Raw genomic sequence first — 20,595 nt, forward strand, 5'->3', positions numbered from 1 at the left:
GGGGGGAGTGGGGGTGGGGAATCGCTGCTCGGGGACTGGCGGGGTGTCGGTCGGCGGGTGGTGAGCAATTGCCCTGCGCATCATTTGTACATTCCAATGCTTTTATTATTACTGTTGTCATTTTATTAGTGTTATCATTATCATTATTAGTTTCTTCTTTTCTGTTCTATTAAACCATTCTTATCTCAACCCATAAGTTTTACTTCTTTTCCCAATTTTCTCCCCCATCCCACTGGGGGTGGGGGGAGTGAGCGAGCGGCTGCGTGGTGCTTAGTTGCTGGCTGGGGTTAAACCATGACATGGTACAATGTAGTTTTCCTAAATTATCTAATTTTCTTTTATAGGTCATTCTTATGCAAGAGGCTAAAAGTAATTAAATTTGCAGGATGAAAACATGGCACAGGCACTGCTGGTACCACCAGGACCTGAAAGCTTCCGCTATTTTACTAGAGATTCTCTCGCAGCTATTGAAAAGCGTTCTGCAGAAGAAAAAGCTAAAAAGCCCAAGCAAGAACATGCAGATGATGATGATGAAAATGGTCCAAAACCAAACAGTGACTTGGAGGCAGGAAAGACACTGCCATTTATTTACGGTGACATACCTCCAGGAATGGTATCTGAACCTTTGGAAGACCTGGACCCATATTATATCAATAAAAAAGTGAGTGAGTAATCTTTTGCACAAAATAGAATATAGTTTTCTATACTAGAAAAGCTTAATCACAAGATATGAGGTTAGAGCCATGAAGCCACTAAATACACAGAAACATCATTTCATTTAACAGAACTGATTTATGCTCTTCTATATTGTGACTCCTTCAGCTTCCATTGAGTTACTTGTTATTGACTTCATTGTACAGAAGATATCGCTTCCTGAGCTTGCCTGAACTTGAGAGCATGACTGAATTTTCCTCATTTCCATATAGCAGTAAGACCAGATGTGACAAACGAGGTTTTCCAAGCATGGTTTTGCAGTGGAGACAGTTGTAGATAACCAGGTAGCATCCATCCAAGTTAGTGATATAAAGGGCTGTAACCATATTCTTTGTTTCTGTTACAGCTATGTAACACATGTAAAAATATATCTATATATGTATGTATAAAATATATCTATCTATATATGTAGCATATAGAGACTCTGTGTAAGTCTTGGGTCATATAAAACTACCACAATGAAAACTGTTGCTTGAGGTGCTTGGAATTGCTATGATAGATCTGTGCTGCACAGCTGTCAATTAGAAGCCTGTGGCAGACACCACAGAAAAGCTAGGTTTTGATGAAGGAATTGAAAAACAATAGCTTTGTTGTTCTGAAGACTAACTGAGAGTTTTCATACAGAAAGAGCAGAGCAAAGAGTTATGATTTGTGAGAGTAAAGTGCCTGAGTTACATGTGTGAGGCTACAACACAACTGGACCATTAATAGCATAGTTGTGCTCCATGAAGAAAGTAAACTCCTAAAAGAGGTGTACTTCCCCTTCCGATTTGCACAGTCATACGAAGTCCTCATTTTCACATGATGCGCAAGCCAGGGACTTGGAGATAGAAAGGCTAGTTCAAACAGATCCATTCAAGTAAAAAGTTTGCCTCTCGACCGTTTAAAAGTCAGGATCTGCAGCAGAGTATATAGTCTTTGGTCTTGTAGCAATGATGCATACAGTCTGGAAACAGACTACCATTATATGACTTAAGAGAAAGACATGTAACAAACAAGATATATCTCCGTAGCTGGGATCAGTTGTAGACTGTGTTAAACTCCTCCAGGATCTGAAACAGTCCAGCCTGGGAATGGTTAAAAATACCTTATGTGCTGCACAAGTTACTGAAAGGTACAGCTGACAGTAAGAGCAGGTTCTCCTCTGTACTCTCTATCTGCTTATTTCCACATGCTCCTTTAGCAGCGTCAAGATGTTCTCTCAGTTCCTGACAGACCTGCGAAGTGTTGTGGCTAAGGAGAGTGAAGGAAGGTAAAGCTGTGGATGATAACCCTAAATTCAAAAATGCAGAAGGTGTTTTATGGACAAGTGCTTGGGATTATCTTTTCCTGTCTCTCTGAAACAGAGAAGAAAACGGACAGAGTTGCTCTGATGACGGCTTGAAGCATTACGGGCTGCCATCGAGATACGAAACTTGATGTTGAGCAACTACAAAAAAATGAAGACATAAAATGTTTCAAGCTGTAAAGAAACTTACTTTGTTTGTTAGGAAAAAATCATGCCAATAGCACTCTCCATTTAGTGGCTATATTTGTGGTTTGCAAAACTGTTTTTAAAATTATGGCTTCAGTAATAGGAACGGGAAAGCAGAATCCATATGAAATTGCATCACCTAACAGTTGCCAAAGTTAAATAAACAGTGCTGTAGGTAATACAAATATTAACATTATTAGGGAAATCTAAAGACATGAAAACTCAGAGAAGGAGTGTTGCCAAGGGTTATTTTCATTTGTATGGTTTTGGTTATATCAACAGTTCCATGCAGATTCTTACTTACAATATAATTGTGTACACAAAGCCCTTTTCTTGACTAGCTGCAAAAAAATTCAGGAACAAAGTTGCATAAATAAGTTCATGAATAAAGTTTTCTAAACAAGTCTTCTACAAATGAAGTATCAGAAAACCTGAGAAGTACTGAAGTATACTTTCTAACCTCCAATGATCAGAAAAAATAGTAAAATTTTGGGGGACAAAAGTGTAAAAACTCAGACTACTGATGGACTTGTTCATCTATAAGAGCAATTAGTAAGCTGCAGAATCTGTTGTCACAGGTGACATCTGTATTTAAGTTACGTACCAGCCTAATGTCCTCGACAGAAAACACATGGACATCTTAAATGATGAACTAGAATCATCAATTTGTCAATGCAGAGAAAATCATAGGTGAATTGTAGTCTGTCTTCAGGCCCTGCTGCAGCAGTGACCTTGGGACAGGCAACATCTTTCCAGCATTTCTAGCTGGGTGAAAGACTGTAGGGCAGAGAGAAATGCCAATGAGTGTGAGTTCATTCTCTGTCACCCTTAGTGCTACGCTTGATGTTATTTGGTGAACAGGCACCGGCAACACTCCTTTACCTATTTTCTTTCCTACTGTAGAGAGGTTTGCTTTCTCTCCTGGAGAAGGCAGACCAGATAGGCAGTAAAGGCCACGGAGAGGGCAGCATTTTTCTGATCACAGCCAAGTTTTTACAGAGAATGGAAATCAACATGTAGAACAGTGATACTATATAGCTCTGCTGAGAGTGTAACAAAGACTCTATTATGGTAACACAAAGCAGAGCCATTACCGTCGACAAAGAGCGAAAGGACTGAAGAATAGTCATGTCCTGAAGAAATTTCAAACAGCACCAAAGATGCCAGTAAACCTCACACATGAATACACTTGGAATAAAAACGGTAACACTTAGGCGATGACCGCCAACAGGAACAGAATGTAATGAACATGAACCGTAGGTTTATCAGGTCAAATTTTAAAAGATAATAACTACCTAAATTTGGTGTTTACATATAGGGAAAATAAGAGCATATTGTTAAAAATGAAAACAGCATTTTTTTGAAGAAAAGATTTGTAGTTATAGGATGCCAAATTCTGGTGCACATTTGTCTCAGACTGGTCAGAATGATGACAGCTGGCAATTTATTAATCCCTTTTATTTTTTTCACAGATACATTTTTAGAAAATACATAGAATTTATATTGGTAATATTTAAAAATAAAAAATGAAAGCAAAATTATTTTTAAATTATGGTTAATTGTTTAGTGACAGGTGTTTTTCCTTGTCAACATATATATGTGTATATAATTCTGTCAAGTATTTGTTTCCAACACCAACTGGCATTTTGAATTGTCCTTTTGCTGTTTTGGTTTTGTTCATGTTTGCTCACAAGGTAGAGTGTATTTAATTAATTTGAAACTCTGACTTTAATCAAAGACTTCGTTAGAAATAAAACTGAAAATACTTTAGTGATGGAATGCTGCATTTTGCTAATATTGATAAACTGACATTGGTGCTGATAATTCCTACTGGTTTTAACAACATCAGAATTCAGTCCACATGCTGGGAAATTCAGCAAATTGGAGAATTTTCTGTGGAAGGCTTAACCCACTGTATTCATAGAAATCAGTTGTTTTCCTACCACAGGTACACAGTAGAATGGAACTTGAACCTCACAGGCAGAGAATGGAATCCTTTAGAAGGAGGTAAAGATTTATGTAGTCAACACTGTATTTTAATTTTGTATTTCTTTTTTGCAGACTTTCATAGTATTGAATAAGGGAAAGGCAATTTTCCGATTCAGTGCCACATCTGCCTTGTACATTTTAACTCCTTTTAATCCCATCAGAAAAATTGCTATCAAGATTTTGGTACATTCATATCCTTTTTTCTTAATGTTGATTTAAGGGTTGCCATTTAAAACTATTGAATTACTGAAATAATACTTTTCATATGGATATACAAATTATGTCCATGTGGGTGTACTATGCTAACTAAACATATGGTGATATTGCTGCTTTTTAAGTATGATCAGATGTGAATTGCAGTATGATCTTCATTCCTACTGAGAGAATTCTCTACTGAACCACCTAAAGCTGTCAGAGTTTAAGTATCAGGCTTTATATACAAAAGGAGACCTGATCCCATACTAAGCCTTGCAGCTAAGGCCAAATTAGTAACAAACCATTGCACTTGAACATATCTAAGGTCACACTTTTACCAAGACCAGTAGCGCTATTCATGAACGAGACTCACTTAGCAAGGACAAAAGAGCATGGGTAAACAGCTGCTTTTTCAGGCATACTTTTTCAGCATTGTGTTTTCAGCATGGGGGTAGGTGTCCTACAAAAGATCCAGGTCAGAATAAAGGAGAATATCTTCAAATGGATTTCAATTATGTCCAAAGAACAACTTGGGCGTAAACAACCAACCTCTTCCTAAAAATCTTTTAGAATGATCCCCTCTGGCTTCAATTAGTAATTATGTTTGGGTACTCATTTCATATTTTTACAGACTTAAGGATGTGTTTAAGTTTCATTTAAATCCTAAACCTGCCATAATTATAAAAGTAGTGCATTGTTTTACAGTAAGTGCACCATAACATGCCAGATGGCATACGATTTAAAATAGATAAAATTATGTGCAAAGCTTTATTTTCAGATTTCATTTAGAATGTCACTTTATTTTTACATATTTTTATATACTTAATATTTTTAATTATTTCAGTGTTATAAAACTGTCATAGTTTGTTGACTTACATGCCTTGACTATACTCTACATTATTCAGCATGCTTATCATGTGCACTATTTTGACCAACTGTGTATTTATGACCATGAGTAACCCTCCAGACTGGACAAAGAATGTAGAGTAAGTTAAACATTTTTACTTCTTTATTGTTACATCTTTGTTTTTGTGTGACTCCAAACAAGAAGCATTTATGGAAAGTTGCATGCCAGAATGGGCTTTTCCAGAGTCACAAAGAATCAGATTACATGAGATCATCAATATCTTTCTGGTTTCCTGTTGAATAATGTAAATGCTTTAAGAGTAATGCCTTGTTCTTTAAAGTTATGTCTGAGGAATATCTGAACTTCTACCGTGAAGTACAAACACAAGCTCTTGTCCTTGGGTGTTCAGAGCTGTAAATTGGAAAAGGAGCTCCAGAACTTCAAATGTGCATGTAAAATTCTTGCATGTCATTGGTGAGGCCAGCCACGTATTGCTTGAGTATCCATGATCTTAGCACCGTGGGACATTCATCGTGGCTCACTGATGTGAACTCACAAGTGCCAGCCACAGCAAGCACACAAAACACCCAAACCACAGGGATCTCAAACTGCTGAGGAAAGGGCCTTACCTATGAAGGAGTAACAAAGAGCTGACAGATGTAAGGAAACCACCAAGTATCTCTGTTTCTCTTCCTTGTTCTCTAAAAAAATACAGATACAAGTTTTCCTTTGAAATATTATGTTTTCCTTTGCAGTAGTGCCACTCATGAAAAACCTGGTCCTAACCACTTGTGGTTTCTTTCATTTCCTCCTGTTATCCAATAGCCATTATTGATTTCTATTTATTTATTTCACTGCATTAAGGAATTTTACTCTGAATGCTATGTTTAGGAACCGCACCAGAATTCACCCATTCCCAGTATGCTCAACTGTGACTATGGCTTGTTAGGGTTAGCTGAAAGTCTGAAAGAACAGTAGGCTCTGTAGGTAGATTTCCTTTATTCTGGAGGTCTGCAGAGACCCACGTAGGTCTCTGGAAGTCCCTGCAATATCCTGATTATAACTGACTATCCTATGTTTTTAGATGAATGGTTGTTCCCACACCAGGCAAATCCGTAATCATGCTCCACATCTTCAAGAATAACAGTCTGGGCATACTTTCTTATATTTAATGATTATATATGAAATAAACCTGTATTATAGGCATGAGTATAGTTATTATCCAGAACTGATTTTCACAAAACTGATTTTGACATTAAAAAAAAAATTCATTTTTTGTAACACTTGGAGATCTACCTGATTTGTGAATGCAAGTTAAGAGGCAGCCCTGTGAGTGCCAGAGAATGTACATATAAATATCAAAGTCTGAAATGTATATATAAATACTAGAGTCTGAAATTATTTGCAAGCACAAAAACTGAGATTAAATCAACCTTTTAGAAAATGAATACTATATACGTGTCAGGTTCACATTTCATCTACTGAACAATGATTACATTAAGTGTTTGGGGCAAGTTAAGTTATAATTCCCTTCTTTCGCCTCCAAACACTTTTCTTGTAAGTCATCTTTGATGAAGCATGGCAATGTCTATAAGCATAAGTATGCAAAAATCCATTATTTCCGCTCTGATGCTTTTCAGGTACACTTTCACTGGAATTTATACCTTTGAATCACTTATCAAAATTCTTGCAAGGGGCTTCTGCTTAGAAGGTTTCACTTTTCTGCGAGACCCGTGGAACTGGCTTGACTTCAGTGTCATTTTAATGGCGTAAGTGGTTTAAGAACTTTTTAAGCATTTAGGGCATGAAATTAGCGGCAAATATTATTATAATAAATACATTGATTTAAAAGTATTTAATTTCTGCTACCTGTGAAGTTTAGACACCATATCACACATTTTAGTACTCATAAATCAAAGTAAAATATGGCAGGAGCCAGCACAGAGTGTCAGCTGCTAGTGTAATTACTGCTGAGGGACACTAACTTCATGTCCTACATTTTTCTGCTCACCAGAATGGAAGCCATCCCTTTGACTTTATGTCACCGTCCTATTACAAGAGAGTTAGTTTAATTAGCTGTTCAAATACAAAGTAGTGAACTTCACTTCAATGAAATTTAAACAAAATTGATGGAAATAAATAATGAAAGTGAGGTGTACTGAAAAGAAAGGTAAATTTGGAAGCATGATTGCTAATATTGCCACAGAGGTTTTGAAGACCCACGTAATTAGTATAAGCTCTGCCTCAATTCTGAATAACTGTGATTTAATCCTACAGGTATGTAACAGAATTTGTAAACCTAGGCAATGTTTCAGCTCTTCGAACTTTCAGAGTATTGAGAGCTTTGAAAACTATTTCTGTAATCCCAGGTAAGAAGTAGTTGGTGTAAGGTGTTAGGCCCCTCGTATCTCCAACTGTTATTTGTGTGCTGTCATTGTGTTTGTGTGTGAACTCCCCTATTACAGATATGTGACAGAGTTTGTGGACCTGGGCAATGTCTCAGCGTTGAGAACATTCAGAGTTCTCCGAGCTTTGAAAACAATATCAGTCATTCCAGGTGAGAGCGAGGTTAAACACCGAGGCTGACTTTCGTTCCATTGAAGTTGAATTCACTTCTTTTGAGCATAAGTCTTGCTGTTTGCTGCTTGTGTTGCCAAAAAAAAAAAAAAAAAAAAAAAAAGGCACGGATCATAAGCCTGGATTATGATTCTTTGCCTTTTCAGCATTAGCTTTTTTTATTTTGCAAAATCAGCCTTTGAGTTTAACAGATTGTTGCATGAAACATAAAATATGAGGCCTATGGGTTGTTTTGCTTTGTTTTTCTGCATTTTATTATGACAAATTGCCTATTTTACATTAATAAAGCTTTAGTGCTATGGCTTTCTTGATTTTGAATTTTTTCCTTTATTTTACCACTTCAAATTGACGTTAGTCTTAAAGACAATCAAGTAACAACAAAAAAAGCTACAAAACAGGAGATAAATATTGCACAGGAAAGTTTATCAAACACAAATTATTTTTTTTCTTCAAAATTACTTGCGATTCTATCTCATTCTATCTTTATACTGTTATAAAGTCATATATAATATTAATTTTTTTTCCTCAAAATTACTTGCCTTTCTATCTCATTCTGTCTTCAAACTGTTGTGAAGTCATATTTAATATTAACTGGAAACTGAATTATTGGCAGAATATTAAATGCAGAGAAAAATTAAGAAATAAAATCAAATCTATAACAGGAAAGCATGATTGATAAAATTTCCTGCTTGAGAACAACTTTTTTATACTTAATTTATTGGAATATATGTACATTGCATATTCATAAAAAAGAATCTTTTTCTTTCATTCATCCTCACAAGCTCTGAGGCTGCTCATGAAGCTTTACTTTTTGAAAAATAAAAAATAATTTCTTTTTAAGTGTCTGCATGACATCTTAATTATATAGGAAGCACAAAGATACTCTTTGATAAATCTATGGATCTTTTCTCTTTGCAGGCCTAAAGACTATTGTAGGAGCCCTAATTCAGTCGGTGAAGAAGCTCTCGGATGTTATGATCCTGACTGTGTTTTGTCTGAGTGTATTTGCACTAATAGGGCTGCAGCTGTTCATGGGCAACTTGAGGAATAAATGCCTGCAGTGGCCTCCAGACAATTCTACTTTTGAAATAAACATTATTTCCTACTTTAACAGCACAATGGATGAAAATGGTACATTTGTTAATATGACAGTGAGCACATTTAACTGGAAGGATTACATTGAGGATGAAAGTAAGAATGTCTGATATAACTATTCTTAATATATTTGTGGCTATAGCACGTAACTATTTGTGATCAAACAAACATTGAACGGTTTCTATTTCTGCCTCATGTAGAACTGCTTACAGTCACTGACTGACAGAGATAAAATACATACAATAAACAATAACCAGAAGGGTTCCTAAACAAACTACAAAGTGACCAGCAGCTAACCACTTTGATTTTATACAATTTATTTTTATTTCACTTTCTAGTACTTTCAGGTTAATTTGACTTATTCACTTATATTTCTAATGCTTTCTACACAGCTCATTTTTACATTTTGGAAGGACAAAGAGATGCCCTACTTTGTGGTAATAGCTCTGATGCAGGGTAAGACCCTTTCAAAAATCCTCTGTTATGTTCTGTAGAAAAAGCAGTAACATGAAACCTACCCACAGCAGTTGCAACTCCATATTTAGCAGTGTTACAGAACTTACAGTTTTGCTGCTAAACAATGATTTCTTACCTAAGTCAAAATATTTCACTCTCTGGCTAAACAAAATACTCATTAATAGCCTTTCTTCCCGCTTGATTGGAAAATTATGTTGGTGTTAATGATAAAATCTGAACTCTTGTAAAGTCTATTTTTGAGATGTACTAACTAAAGAAAGTAGGATGAAAGCTAAAGTTAGAACTGAGAAAGAGAATATGTAAAATATTAAGAAAGCACAGAGTTAAAGACTGAATCTTTTTTTCAAGCCTAACTCTTTTTCATTAATGGCAAATTCTGCCACACACATGTGCCCAATTATGAGCCTAGAATTGTTAGCTGAACTCTGATACCTAACTGGCAACAGTGAAGAAGCTTATTAAAAAAAAAATATCTCAGCATTATGTGGGAGATGTCTAAAAGTACAACTGGATTTAGCTAATAATATTGTTTAATCTGTCTGTAACCTTAACAACATTCTAGCAATTATTTCTGCCAGGAAATTATTAATTTGGAATAAAGATTCTATTTGCAAAATGTGACTGAGGAGAATTTAAATATTTAGGTTATTTCAACCAGTGAACGGATGGAAAGGGTATTTTTCATTTACTCTCTTATTAGTTCGTTTCTTAGGACTTTTTTTTCTGAATGAATTTAATCGTAATTCATGGATTTCCTGTGGAAAAATAATGCATATTGTTCCAAAAGATAATTAATATGTTCTAGAAGAACATAAAAGTTATGACTAAGTACCTCCTGTTTGGTTTTCACATAGGCAGTGTCCAGAGGGATATATATGTGTGAAAGCTGGTAGAAACCCCAACTATGGTTACACAAGTTTTGACACCTTCAGTTGGGCTTTTCTGTCGCTCTTTCGGCTAATGACTCAGGACTTCTGGGAAAACCTGTATCAGCTGGTAAGAAATTTTTATGACATAAAAAGTAAACTGTAGGTGACATACAAAATTATATAAATAGGCTTATTTGTACATGAGCTGAAAGCATAATGCTGTTGCAGTAACAAAGATAGGTGGTGGAATAATACATAGATATGCTTTCTACTCCCTAGACACTACGTGCTGCTGGGAAGACATACATGATATTTTTTGTTCTGGTGATTTTTCTGGGGTCTTTCTATCTGATCAACTTGATCCTGGCTGTGGTCGCCATGGCCTATGAAGAACAGAATCAAGCAACCATGGAAGAAGCAGAGCAGAAAGAAGCAGAATTTCAACAGATGCTGGAACAACTGAGGAAGCAGCAAGAAGAAGCTCAGGTAATGATGGAAATTGTACTTTCTGAACAGCCTTATTCTTAAGGCAAGGATAATAATCTTTTAAGAATTAGAACACCTATAAATTGTGCAATGAATTACAGAAAGAAAAAAGTCTTGTTTAACACATAAGTTATAAAAGTGGAAATAGCCAATGAAAATCAGGAAATAACCAAGTAGCAAAAAAGCAAGCTAATGGTACAGAAAAGAATGCTACTAAGTTCACCAAAAGACTGTAAAAGTAAAATATTTGTGATAAGAGTATCCTAGAAACCTGACTTTAGGTAGTCATAGTATATGATGCTTTTATGTTACAGATCTTATGAACAGCATGAACTTCTGGTTTATGGTCTGAGTGGGAACTGCTAGGCTTGCTGTAGTTAATAGTTCTTCCCCAATATTCAGAAAATAGAGAGAAGGATTGCAATCAGTGTTCTTTTAGGTTTTTATCCAGCAAGGTATTTAAGCATATCCCTAATTCAAGCACACTGAAGTCAACCAGAAGTTTATATATCCTTAGATCAGACTAGCAATATTTGTAACAGAGGTATTACTTCAGATTTCTTTTAAAGTAATTTTGTTTTCTTTGAAAAAGAGAAGAAAATTATTTAAAGTTTTCTGAGAAAAAGACATTTGAATAGATATTTTTGTGTGAGGTTTTCTTATCTGAAAGTAAAATATATGCAGGAGTTCAGCTTTGTGAATCAGACCTCTGTCTAATTTCTGGACTGATTTTCTATTGCTTTTCAGCTGGCATATAGTCATTTTCAACAGGACAATGTTTATAAAATGCTAGCAAATTAGAATCTTCTATGAAACTATAATTTTGGTAGTATTTTACAGCTACTTTCACTAAGTTAGAATGATTCTATAAAGTGCTAATAGAAAGTGAAACTCTCCACCTTTTTCTTGAAAAGAAAGCTTTATGCATGACCTGTGAAATCTAATTAGCATATCTCTATTTTAGTCATTAAACCTTATCACTTCCAAATCACTAAAAAAAAAAGCAGAATCCTGCAAAATTCAAATTAAAAAAAAGTTAAATATCAGCAAAAAATACTTTTTTTTTTAATCTGATAATTGCATCCATGAAAGGCACTAAATCACATTATATCAAAAGATATCAGGAGGCTCACCTAGATGTTTGTGTGTTTGAGAGTGGGGAAAGAGATGAAGCTGATCCAGCATTAGGAAGAACAGAACCATATGAAGCAGAGACTACAAGGAAGGTTGGATAAAGGCCCTGGAAAGTCGTTACTTTTTTAAATGCATGACCACTCAATTAATTATAAGAAAAGCAGTATTATAGTCAAGATCCCTTTTGTATGTGAAAATATTAGCAGAAAGTATGCATTACAAGGTGGATCACTGAGCTGCTGAATAGGTTGCTCAGACAGAAATGAGTGTGGGACCCATCTGTTCACTCCATTGACACTGAACCTATTCATCCAAAACCTAAATCATCACAGCGGTCTTTGGATAGCTTCACCTGTTTGACCTTTGGTATTAGTATTATGAAGTAGATGGGTGATGACTCAGCATCTGCTGCCTTTGTTGCTGTTAGAGCATTTGAATGACAATATTCTGAAAACAGTATGACAAAATTGAGTAACACTTTTTTTTAATGGATAAACATTTCAGAATCATTTTAATACTCCATTTAGCAGAAGTATGTATTGAGTCAACTTGTATAGCACGGGTTGTATATTGTGGCGCAGAAGGCCATTAATTCATACTATGAGCTTTCAAATTATTCTTTCCTGCTGTAGAGAGATATCTCATAATTTCTGAAATACTTGGCATTGAATATAATATGTTTTGCCGGATAATAACTAGTCATCTTAGTTATATAACCCTAATCTCTTGCCATTTAGCACACCACCCTTTTTTGTAAGCTCACAGCAGCCTATCATCTTCCCAAACATATTTTCCACTGCAGAATTTCATAGTACTCTCCCAGATAGTTCTTTCTAAGAAGAGTACTGGACGCATTCTCAATTCTTCCTTTATTTGATGACTAAATGAACCAGTTTCCCTAATGAACCAAATCAGATAGGCTGACCACTGCAGTTGAAGATACTGGTCCTGAGTTTTGGGATGGCTTTTCACTCCAGTGAGTCATCTCATCCCTTTCCATCAGAGAAGAAACCTAAACTTTTTCTTCTCCTTGGCCACAGCAGCAACCGGCAATGAATGTAACTTTGTGTATCTATAACAAAGACCTAGAGTGCTGTTACAGTGGGAAATGTGGGAGGGGACACATGAAAAGGGAGGTAGGGCTTGAATACCTGTCTAGAGAGTGTGCCTGTTGCCTGCCAAGGTAGAAGGAAAGTGAGGGGAGTGTCCTTGCTGTGAAGACAGTAAGGAAAGGCTGGATTCAACTACTTGCAGGCTGCTAGTTGGATTATGATACATTAACTCATACGGTGGATGTTAGGGATTAGTTTTCTCCATAAGGACTCAGAAGGGATCAGCCAAATTAGAGCATGATGAGGGATTTTTCTTGAGAGAAAATGGGGAAGCAGGTCTGAAATACATGAAAAAGACCATGTTTATACTTTTCTGACTACCTTAATTTTAGGCCAGTGTCTTGTGCAGCAAGTCTTTAAGTAATAGTGATGCTATTGTTCTGCTGAAGTTGATGCTTCAAGTAGCTCATGCTACTAAACAATGAAGAGCTCTACAACTCAATAGTTTATTTTCAGTTCAATTTTTTTCTGTATATTTGCATTCTCAGGAGTGTACAATCAGCAGTATTACCACAGTGATAATAAAAACTGTTGATAAAAGCCTATAAAATTGTTCCTTTTGGAAGGATTTGCTAAGAATACCTTGCTTTGTAAACTGACAGGCAACAGCAGCAGTAGCAGCAGCATCAGTTGCATCAAGAGATTTCAGTGGTGTAGGGGGATTAGGAGAACTCTTGGAAAGTTCTTCAGAAGCATCAAAGTTGAGCTCAAAAAGTGCTAAAGAAAGAAGAAACAGAAGGAAGAAAAGAAGACAGAAAGAAATGTCTGAAGCAGAGGACAAAGGAGATATCGATAAGTTCCCCAAGTCCGAGTCAGAAGACAGTATCAGAAGGAAAAGTTTCCGCTTCTCCACAGAAGGAAGTCAACTGACATATGAAAAAAGGTTCACATCTCCTCACCAGGTACAGCACTTTTTAATTATATCCTGTATGTCTACTCTAATTTAGTTTTGACTGACATTACAGCAGCTTTACATATTGGGAGTTATGTAAAAGGTGAGTGAAGGAAAAAACCAGTGGTAGTACCGTTAACAGTGTTGCAGTTTAATATAGTTTGACTCATTCTATTAGCAAAGGGATAAAAAGAACATACCAAGGATAATTGTAAACTTAATTAAAACATTTCTGAAAATGTATTTCTGAAGATGTATGTGGTAGATTGGAGAAAGAATCAAGGACTCTTTCATTAGTATGCATATATATCCGTTAATCAACCATAGGTTCTCTGTTTTGCATCCATTTCAATATTTTACAAATAAAGGGGGCGGGTGGGGGGGTAGCAGACCACATCATCAAATACCCTGCATAAGAAATTCCACACTACCATTAGTTTCTATTTTTTTACTTAACTAGCTTTTTTAAATGGCAGCTAATGAGGAAAGTAGCTCTGGTACTCCACAATAAAGACAAACTATATAGGAATCGTTTGGGCTTATAATTATAAGAATTGACTCATACTGTTCTTTTTTATTAGAAATTCCTTATAAAAGATGGAGAATCATTGCAATCGTAGAAAAAAAATAGTTTAGGAAGGACCTCTGGAAATCATTTAGTCCAAACGTAAAAGCTCTACTCCCTTAAGTCAAAGGATCTCTTCTGTCCCTTAAGGATACCTTTGCTTATTTCAAGCCTACACATAGTTATGGTATTTGTAGTAAAATCACTCAAAATGCATCGCTTCAAAATGATCATGTCTGGTCTCAGCCAATAGATGACATTTGCCCACCAATAATACCCATGTTTAACTACCAATGTTTACCCTATTTAAAGTTCATATCAACTGTGTTAGTGTACAGACTCATATAAAATATGAGATTCAGTGGCAGAAATACTTCATACTGAAATATATGTGCTGAGGGGAGGAAAACTTAATATTGAGAGAAAGCCTCAGTAATTAGTAAAGTATAAGGGATGATGCCTGGTCTGAAATAGATACATTTGCATTTCTAAGGAAATGAAGTAATGTTTATTATCATTAAGAATAATAACCAGCTTGTTCTCTGGATAAAAAAAAAATAAATAAAATGTAAGAAAAACAAATTATTAAATCTATCTTAACCTCTTTGAGTAATATTGTAAAAGTTTATTTCCAATCTAATAAAAAGTACTATTAGTTTTGGGCCAAAGCTGCTCCAAAAAATCTTTCATTAATTGGAATGGGCTTTGAGTCAGGCTGATACAAGGAGATGCAGCCAAAGATCTCATCTTAGACTGTGCAGTCCTGCCTCACTTAGATGTATATATAAGCATCCATACCTCATAGATGAGGACAGTGAGTGACTTTACCACACTAAAGAAGAGTCACTGACAAAGTCTGAGGAGAAATGAAATTCTGACTGCTAGTCCTGTGCTGTAACTACTTGATAATAGGCCCCTCCATTGTCTAGTCTAAATTCCCTGATGCTCTTTTATATCCTTCTGGTGAAGTGACTGATTAAGGAATATATTACATTTATATTAAATAAATTTTTTGGTGCACAGAAAAAATACTTAATACAGAAGCATGTATACTAAGGGGAGGGGAATTTGAGACAAAGGGATTCCATAGATAATAAACTTTCTGTAGCTTTATAAACATACAGTAAAACATTGTTGCATTTATTTGTTCATACTCTGAAACTCTCAGAAAGCTTTCATCCTGTCAATTGTCATGAAGAACTGTGAAACTTCCACAGAAACTTAAGAAGCTTAGGAAAGCAAGGCATTTCAAATGACTTTTGATAACATTAAAATTAAATGTGAATGCATGTTGCAGAAAAAATAATTAAAATTCATTAAAATCAAGTGAAAATAAATATTGTGTATGTCTTAGATTTGAAAGGAAAAAGAAGGAAATGGTGCAAAAGTCAGGAAACAGCTCATCTTGAGATGTTGTGAATTACACAGCAAGAAGGAAATAAGTGATCATCTGAAATAAATAAATTTTAAACTAATTTAAAATTTTAAAATACAGAGAGACTTGTATCAAGTAAATAATCGAATTGAGGCTAATCTATTAATTAAAGACTGCCTTGGTAATTGTTTTTGCAGTTGTAAAAATGCTTTGGGGCAAACGTTGCCTGCATGTAACTGAAATAACACTAAGCTGCCACAAGAGTGGAAGGATTACGGGCAGTAGAACCGGTAAAGGAAGAGCTGGTTTGTCTTGTTAGCCATGCAGTTAGCTCCCTGGTGAAACAGGGTGGCAGAGCATGAAACACACTAGAATGGTAAAGGGAGATAATCTGCCCAGTCAGCCCCTGTAGAGTTTTTGTCCTCCAACACAATATTCCATGTGCAAATGAATGATGCATGCAGCCTGCGAGAAAAGCCAAGCTTTCCTTTCAGACCTTACTTTCCAGGAGCACGCAGACACATATATTTCTGCCTCTACATGTGTTAGAATTGCAACCATTTTGGCTTATATCTTTTGCCTCAATCCAGCAGGGACTTGCAAAGCAGGCATCACTCCTCCCAAATCCCTGAGGGGCCTGATCCATTTAGCTGTGCTCAGAGCATGTTAACACATATTTCAAAGACTGGACTACAAACAAAACATAGCAGCCATGGAAACATTTTCTAAAAAAGCAAGGGTAGCAGTGGTAGTCAGATGAAACCTAGTGAGTGTGTGATTTTTTGGAGGACTGTAGGTTGGCCAAACACATTTACAGAGAAATGTACAAAGGGTGCAGTAATTAGCTGACCACTTTGTCAGAATTCAGTGTCATGCTCTATAGCAGCTAGAGCTTTTTTTTTAGATAAAATTATCTTTCAGCATAAGCAAAACATCACTTTTTCTCCAGCCAAGTTTACATAAATGGGTTAGCAAAACCATTTGGCTGATATTCTTCAAGTAACTCCGCCTGAGGCTGACAGCCAGCATAGCAAATTTCAGCCCAAATTATTAAAATTTGGTATAGCTGTAAGAGCAGAAAAAATACAACTCATAATGGTAAACACCTGCCAGTCTTTATAACAGGCAGTACTACTGGTTCAGCACACACATTATGTGTGTGTATGTATAAATCTGAGTATGCATATACAGAGATACATATGGATTGATCCATGTATATATTCAGTGTTTGGTTTTCACAGTATGAATATAGGCTTATATATTATAGTGCAGTTTTCACTTTCACTTTAATTATTCTGGGATAAAACCCACTGCTATTACATATGAGCAATTTCCACCTGCAAAACTAGGGAAAAATTGAGAATCAACTCAAACCAGGTTTTTAATGTACCAAGATGCGAAGATTTGTACAAATGTAGAACTGAAGAAAGCTTAATGCAAGGTTTCTTTTTTCCACAATTAGTACTCATTTTATTTATTCATGAATGCTGTTAATAAAATATGTAGCAAGGGAGAAGAACATTCCATTAACCAGCTTCTACTGTAATTAAAAGACGAATTACCAACAACCACTGATTTTTTTTTTTTTTTGTCATTTGTAAGAGGATAGGTAACTGTGTCCCTGGTGAATACTTGCTTTGAGCTGCCTGATGGCCAAGTGGTACCTTCTGGTAGGTGTGCAGCCTGCTATAGCCCCCAGAGTGCTATGCCCAAGAGTGCTACTAGTCATGTTCACGTTGTACCTCCAGAGCTTCCCCAAGCTGTTGCCTCTTTCTTCTAGTTTGAGAGTACTGCGTATGTTGTTCCCACACTAGTGAGCCTATTGTGAAGACGGCAGACAAGTTCATTACATCAACTTAGACTGAATTTAATACCAAACTTAAGACCACTTCTGCCTCTAGCAAATAGAATAGAAAACAATGATTAGTGAGCACCAATTGTTATCCCTAAGAATCCAGGGGATAAAGAAAGGAAGAAAAAGAAAAGATTTTTAGCTCTGTCCTCTAATAGAAGAAGGAATAAAAGACAAATACCTGCAAAACCTTGATAGGGATGTTGAAAACTGTCTGCAGCACTGTCATGGGTCCAGACCAATTCAACCTGCTTTCTTTGCTCAAAACTGTCCCACCTTACTTATGTTTTCTGCACAACTTTTCCTCAGTCCTGCTGCATCACCTTAAAAAGAATTTTTCCCCCTCTACTTCAAGTCCCCTAATGAGCACATTCCCCTAATGGACACACTGATACTATTGAAGAAAAAAGTGACTATCCTTCCTCCAGCAGTGTAACTATTCTTTGAAAAGCCAAGAACTTAGAACTTCAGTTCTAATGCTGTTTTGTTTTGGTTTGTTTTAAATCTTTTACAGTCTTTGCTAAGTATTCGTGGTTCCCTGTTCTCACCAAGGCGCAACAGCAAAACAAGCATTTTCAGTTTCAGAGGTCGTGCAAAGGATATAGGATCTGAGAATGACTTTGCTGATGATGAGCACAGCACTCTTGAAGACAATGAGAGCAGAAGAGATTCTCTCTTTGTTCCAAATCGACACGGAGAACGGCGCAACAGTAATATTAGTCAGGCGAGTGTGTCTTCTAGAATGGTACCAGCCCTTCCAGTAAATGGGAAGATGCACAGCACTGTGGATTGCAATGGAGTAGTTTCCTTGGTTGGAGGACCTTCAACTTTAACTTCACCTACTGGTCAGCTTATACCAGAGGTAATTATAAATAAACCAGTAATTATTACAGTTTGGTTCAGGCACAGAATTTTTTCTTACTGCTCACCTCTGCATGCCTTATAATTTGTTAGAGCTGTGAGAAATAACTTGCAATAGTTTCTAAGTAACAGAACATAAGGGAAAAAAGTCCTCAACCTCCTATATCTGAGTCTCAGTAAAGTATTATATTCTCCTTGCCTTCAGCAAAAGATCTGCACATAGAAAGAAAAAAAACATAAACTGAATTCAACAATTTGTATGTAGTTTCACCTCATCAACAAAGGTAGACATTTGACATATAATTAAGGATATAAATTGGAAATATGTATAGGAAAACACCTGAAAAATTAAGCAGAATGCAGTCACTACTACCGTGATAGTTAATAGAAATACCTGTTACTGAATTTATCTTGACGAAATTTCTCTCATAACTTTTATAAGAAAAATACGTACAATTCCTTTGCAATTACATTACATCTCAGTCTCAGATTTCTGTCAGCTAAGATGTTCTTTCAAACTTTCAAAAAAGCAAGCTTTTTCATACATAGTATTTTAATATGGATTCAGTATGGTATTTTGCTGGCTATAATAGCAATGTATTTAACCTGAAAAATATTTTCATTATAAATAACTATTAAGATTTCATTGCTACTATTACACATTTCTTTTTATTTTTGTTTCTCTCCTATCTTGATATAGACCCTCATACCAGAAATTCAATCAGATTATCTCAGAGGTTACGCCTATATACTTCTATTTCAGAAATACATTCACTTGAAAAAAGATTTAGCCATTTAACTCAGGAGTCTTCTCTAAAGAAATAGTACTAGTGAATGCTCAGAAATGGTTTTTCTTCCTCACACTAAGATAACCTTAAAATCTCTTATGAGTTCTGCAGGCTTTTTTAGTCTTTTTCTGGATGGGGACAGAATAATCAGAAAAGAGTGAGTGGTTTCCATGAATCACTCTTGTGGCAGAGAAAGAACCAAGATTCAGGAACTTTTTAATCCCACTCCTGTGTTTAGATCCCTAGGCCACACTCCAGGAGAAAAGCAAAGCAACTGTAAGGACACCTACAAGCTACAGAGTAGTGACATGTTAGTCACATTTAACTCAGAGCTAGGTGTAATTGCTTTGAAAAGATAATTAGAAGCCATACAAAACAGAGAGGACTTGCATTTTCATTGGAAGAATATATCACAAATTCTGTATAAGCATTGCGGTGGGTGAGAATTAGGTAGAAGAAATATTAAAAAAGATGTGATTTTTTTCTCATATAAAATTTTCCAACCACACTTACCAGGTTAGGAATGCAGTATATAGTATTAGATAATTAATTCCTAGGATTATACTCATGTTTCTTGTATCAAAGTTATTTTCTTCAGTAATAGTTCACCTCTTTCTGTACTCGCACTTTAATTATTTAACATGACTAGCTGCTGGAAATTAAGGTTTCAACTTTGATCATTTTTTCTTGAAAGACTAATAATTATCACTAGCAAAGAGATACCTAGCAAAAATTTTGTTCACTCAGTCATTTAAATCAGAACCATCTTTGGTCCCACATTGCCTTGGTATTGTGTCCCCCAGTTAATTATGTGTAGACCTGTATGAAATTCCCACTGAGTTCCTCAACAAAGAACAAAGAAATTCCTACAGGAACAGAAACCTTCAGTGTGTAAGAAAAGTCTAGTATGCTGCACAAAGCTGATTTTGATTATCACGACAATATTTATACAGCAAATATTGTTCGTTGGCTGTTGAAATGGATGGTTTAATTCCTCAGTATTTCATTTACAGGGCACCACTACAGAAACAGAAATAAGAAAAAGACGACTGAGTTCTTATCAAATTTCTATGGAAATGCTGGAAGATTCTGCTGCAAGACAAAGAGCAATGAGTATAGCCAGCATACTTACAAACACAATGGAAGGTATTTGATGCATTTTATCTGACAGGCAGTTCAGTGAATTTCTGCTAACTAATGTACAGAGCAATTATTTACATAATTCCCTTTGTAAATGTAAAACTGGACACGTGAAATCTCTGAACATCAGATACAAAAGGCTTTTGAGCATTT

General features: G+C 35.8%; 1 protein-coding gene across 17 annotated transcripts in view; it reads left to right on the top strand.

The window, feature by feature from the left end:
• Positions 1-394: 394 nt before the first annotated feature.
• Positions 395-20,595, top strand: part of LOC142031643 (sodium channel protein type 2 subunit alpha-like) — a 59,199-nt gene continuing 38,998 nt past the window's right edge. For 3 of the 17 annotated variants that reach the window (XM_075029321.1, XM_075029320.1, XM_075029332.1), the window contains exons 1-12: positions 395-661; positions 4,250-4,368; positions 5,269-5,358; positions 6,860-6,988; positions 7,685-7,776; positions 8,715-8,987; positions 9,284-9,347; positions 10,223-10,364; positions 10,517-10,723; positions 13,572-13,871; positions 18,168-18,515; positions 20,316-20,448. In XM_075029321.1, coding sequence (XP_074885422.1) covers positions 395-661; positions 4,250-4,368; positions 5,269-5,358; positions 6,860-6,988; positions 7,685-7,776; positions 8,715-8,987; positions 9,284-9,347; positions 10,223-10,364; positions 10,517-10,723; positions 13,572-13,871; positions 18,168-18,515; positions 20,316-20,448 — 2,164 coding nt within the window. Of the gene's footprint in view, positions 662-4,249; positions 4,369-5,268; positions 5,359-6,859; positions 6,989-7,496; positions 7,589-7,684; positions 7,777-8,714; positions 8,988-9,283; positions 9,348-10,222; positions 10,365-10,516; positions 10,724-11,174; positions 11,179-13,571; positions 13,872-18,167; positions 18,546-19,601; positions 19,617-20,315; positions 20,449-20,595 lie in introns of all 17 variants that reach the window. The other 14 variants (XM_075029318.1, XM_075029331.1, XM_075029326.1 and 11 more) reach the window with 13 other exon arrangements.

Source organism: Buteo buteo, chromosome 5 (assembly GCF_964188355.1).
Source record: "Buteo buteo chromosome 5, bButBut1.hap1.1, whole genome shotgun sequence".
In the NCBI taxonomy this organism is placed as follows: Eukaryota; Metazoa; Chordata; class Aves; order Accipitriformes; family Accipitridae; genus Buteo; species Buteo buteo.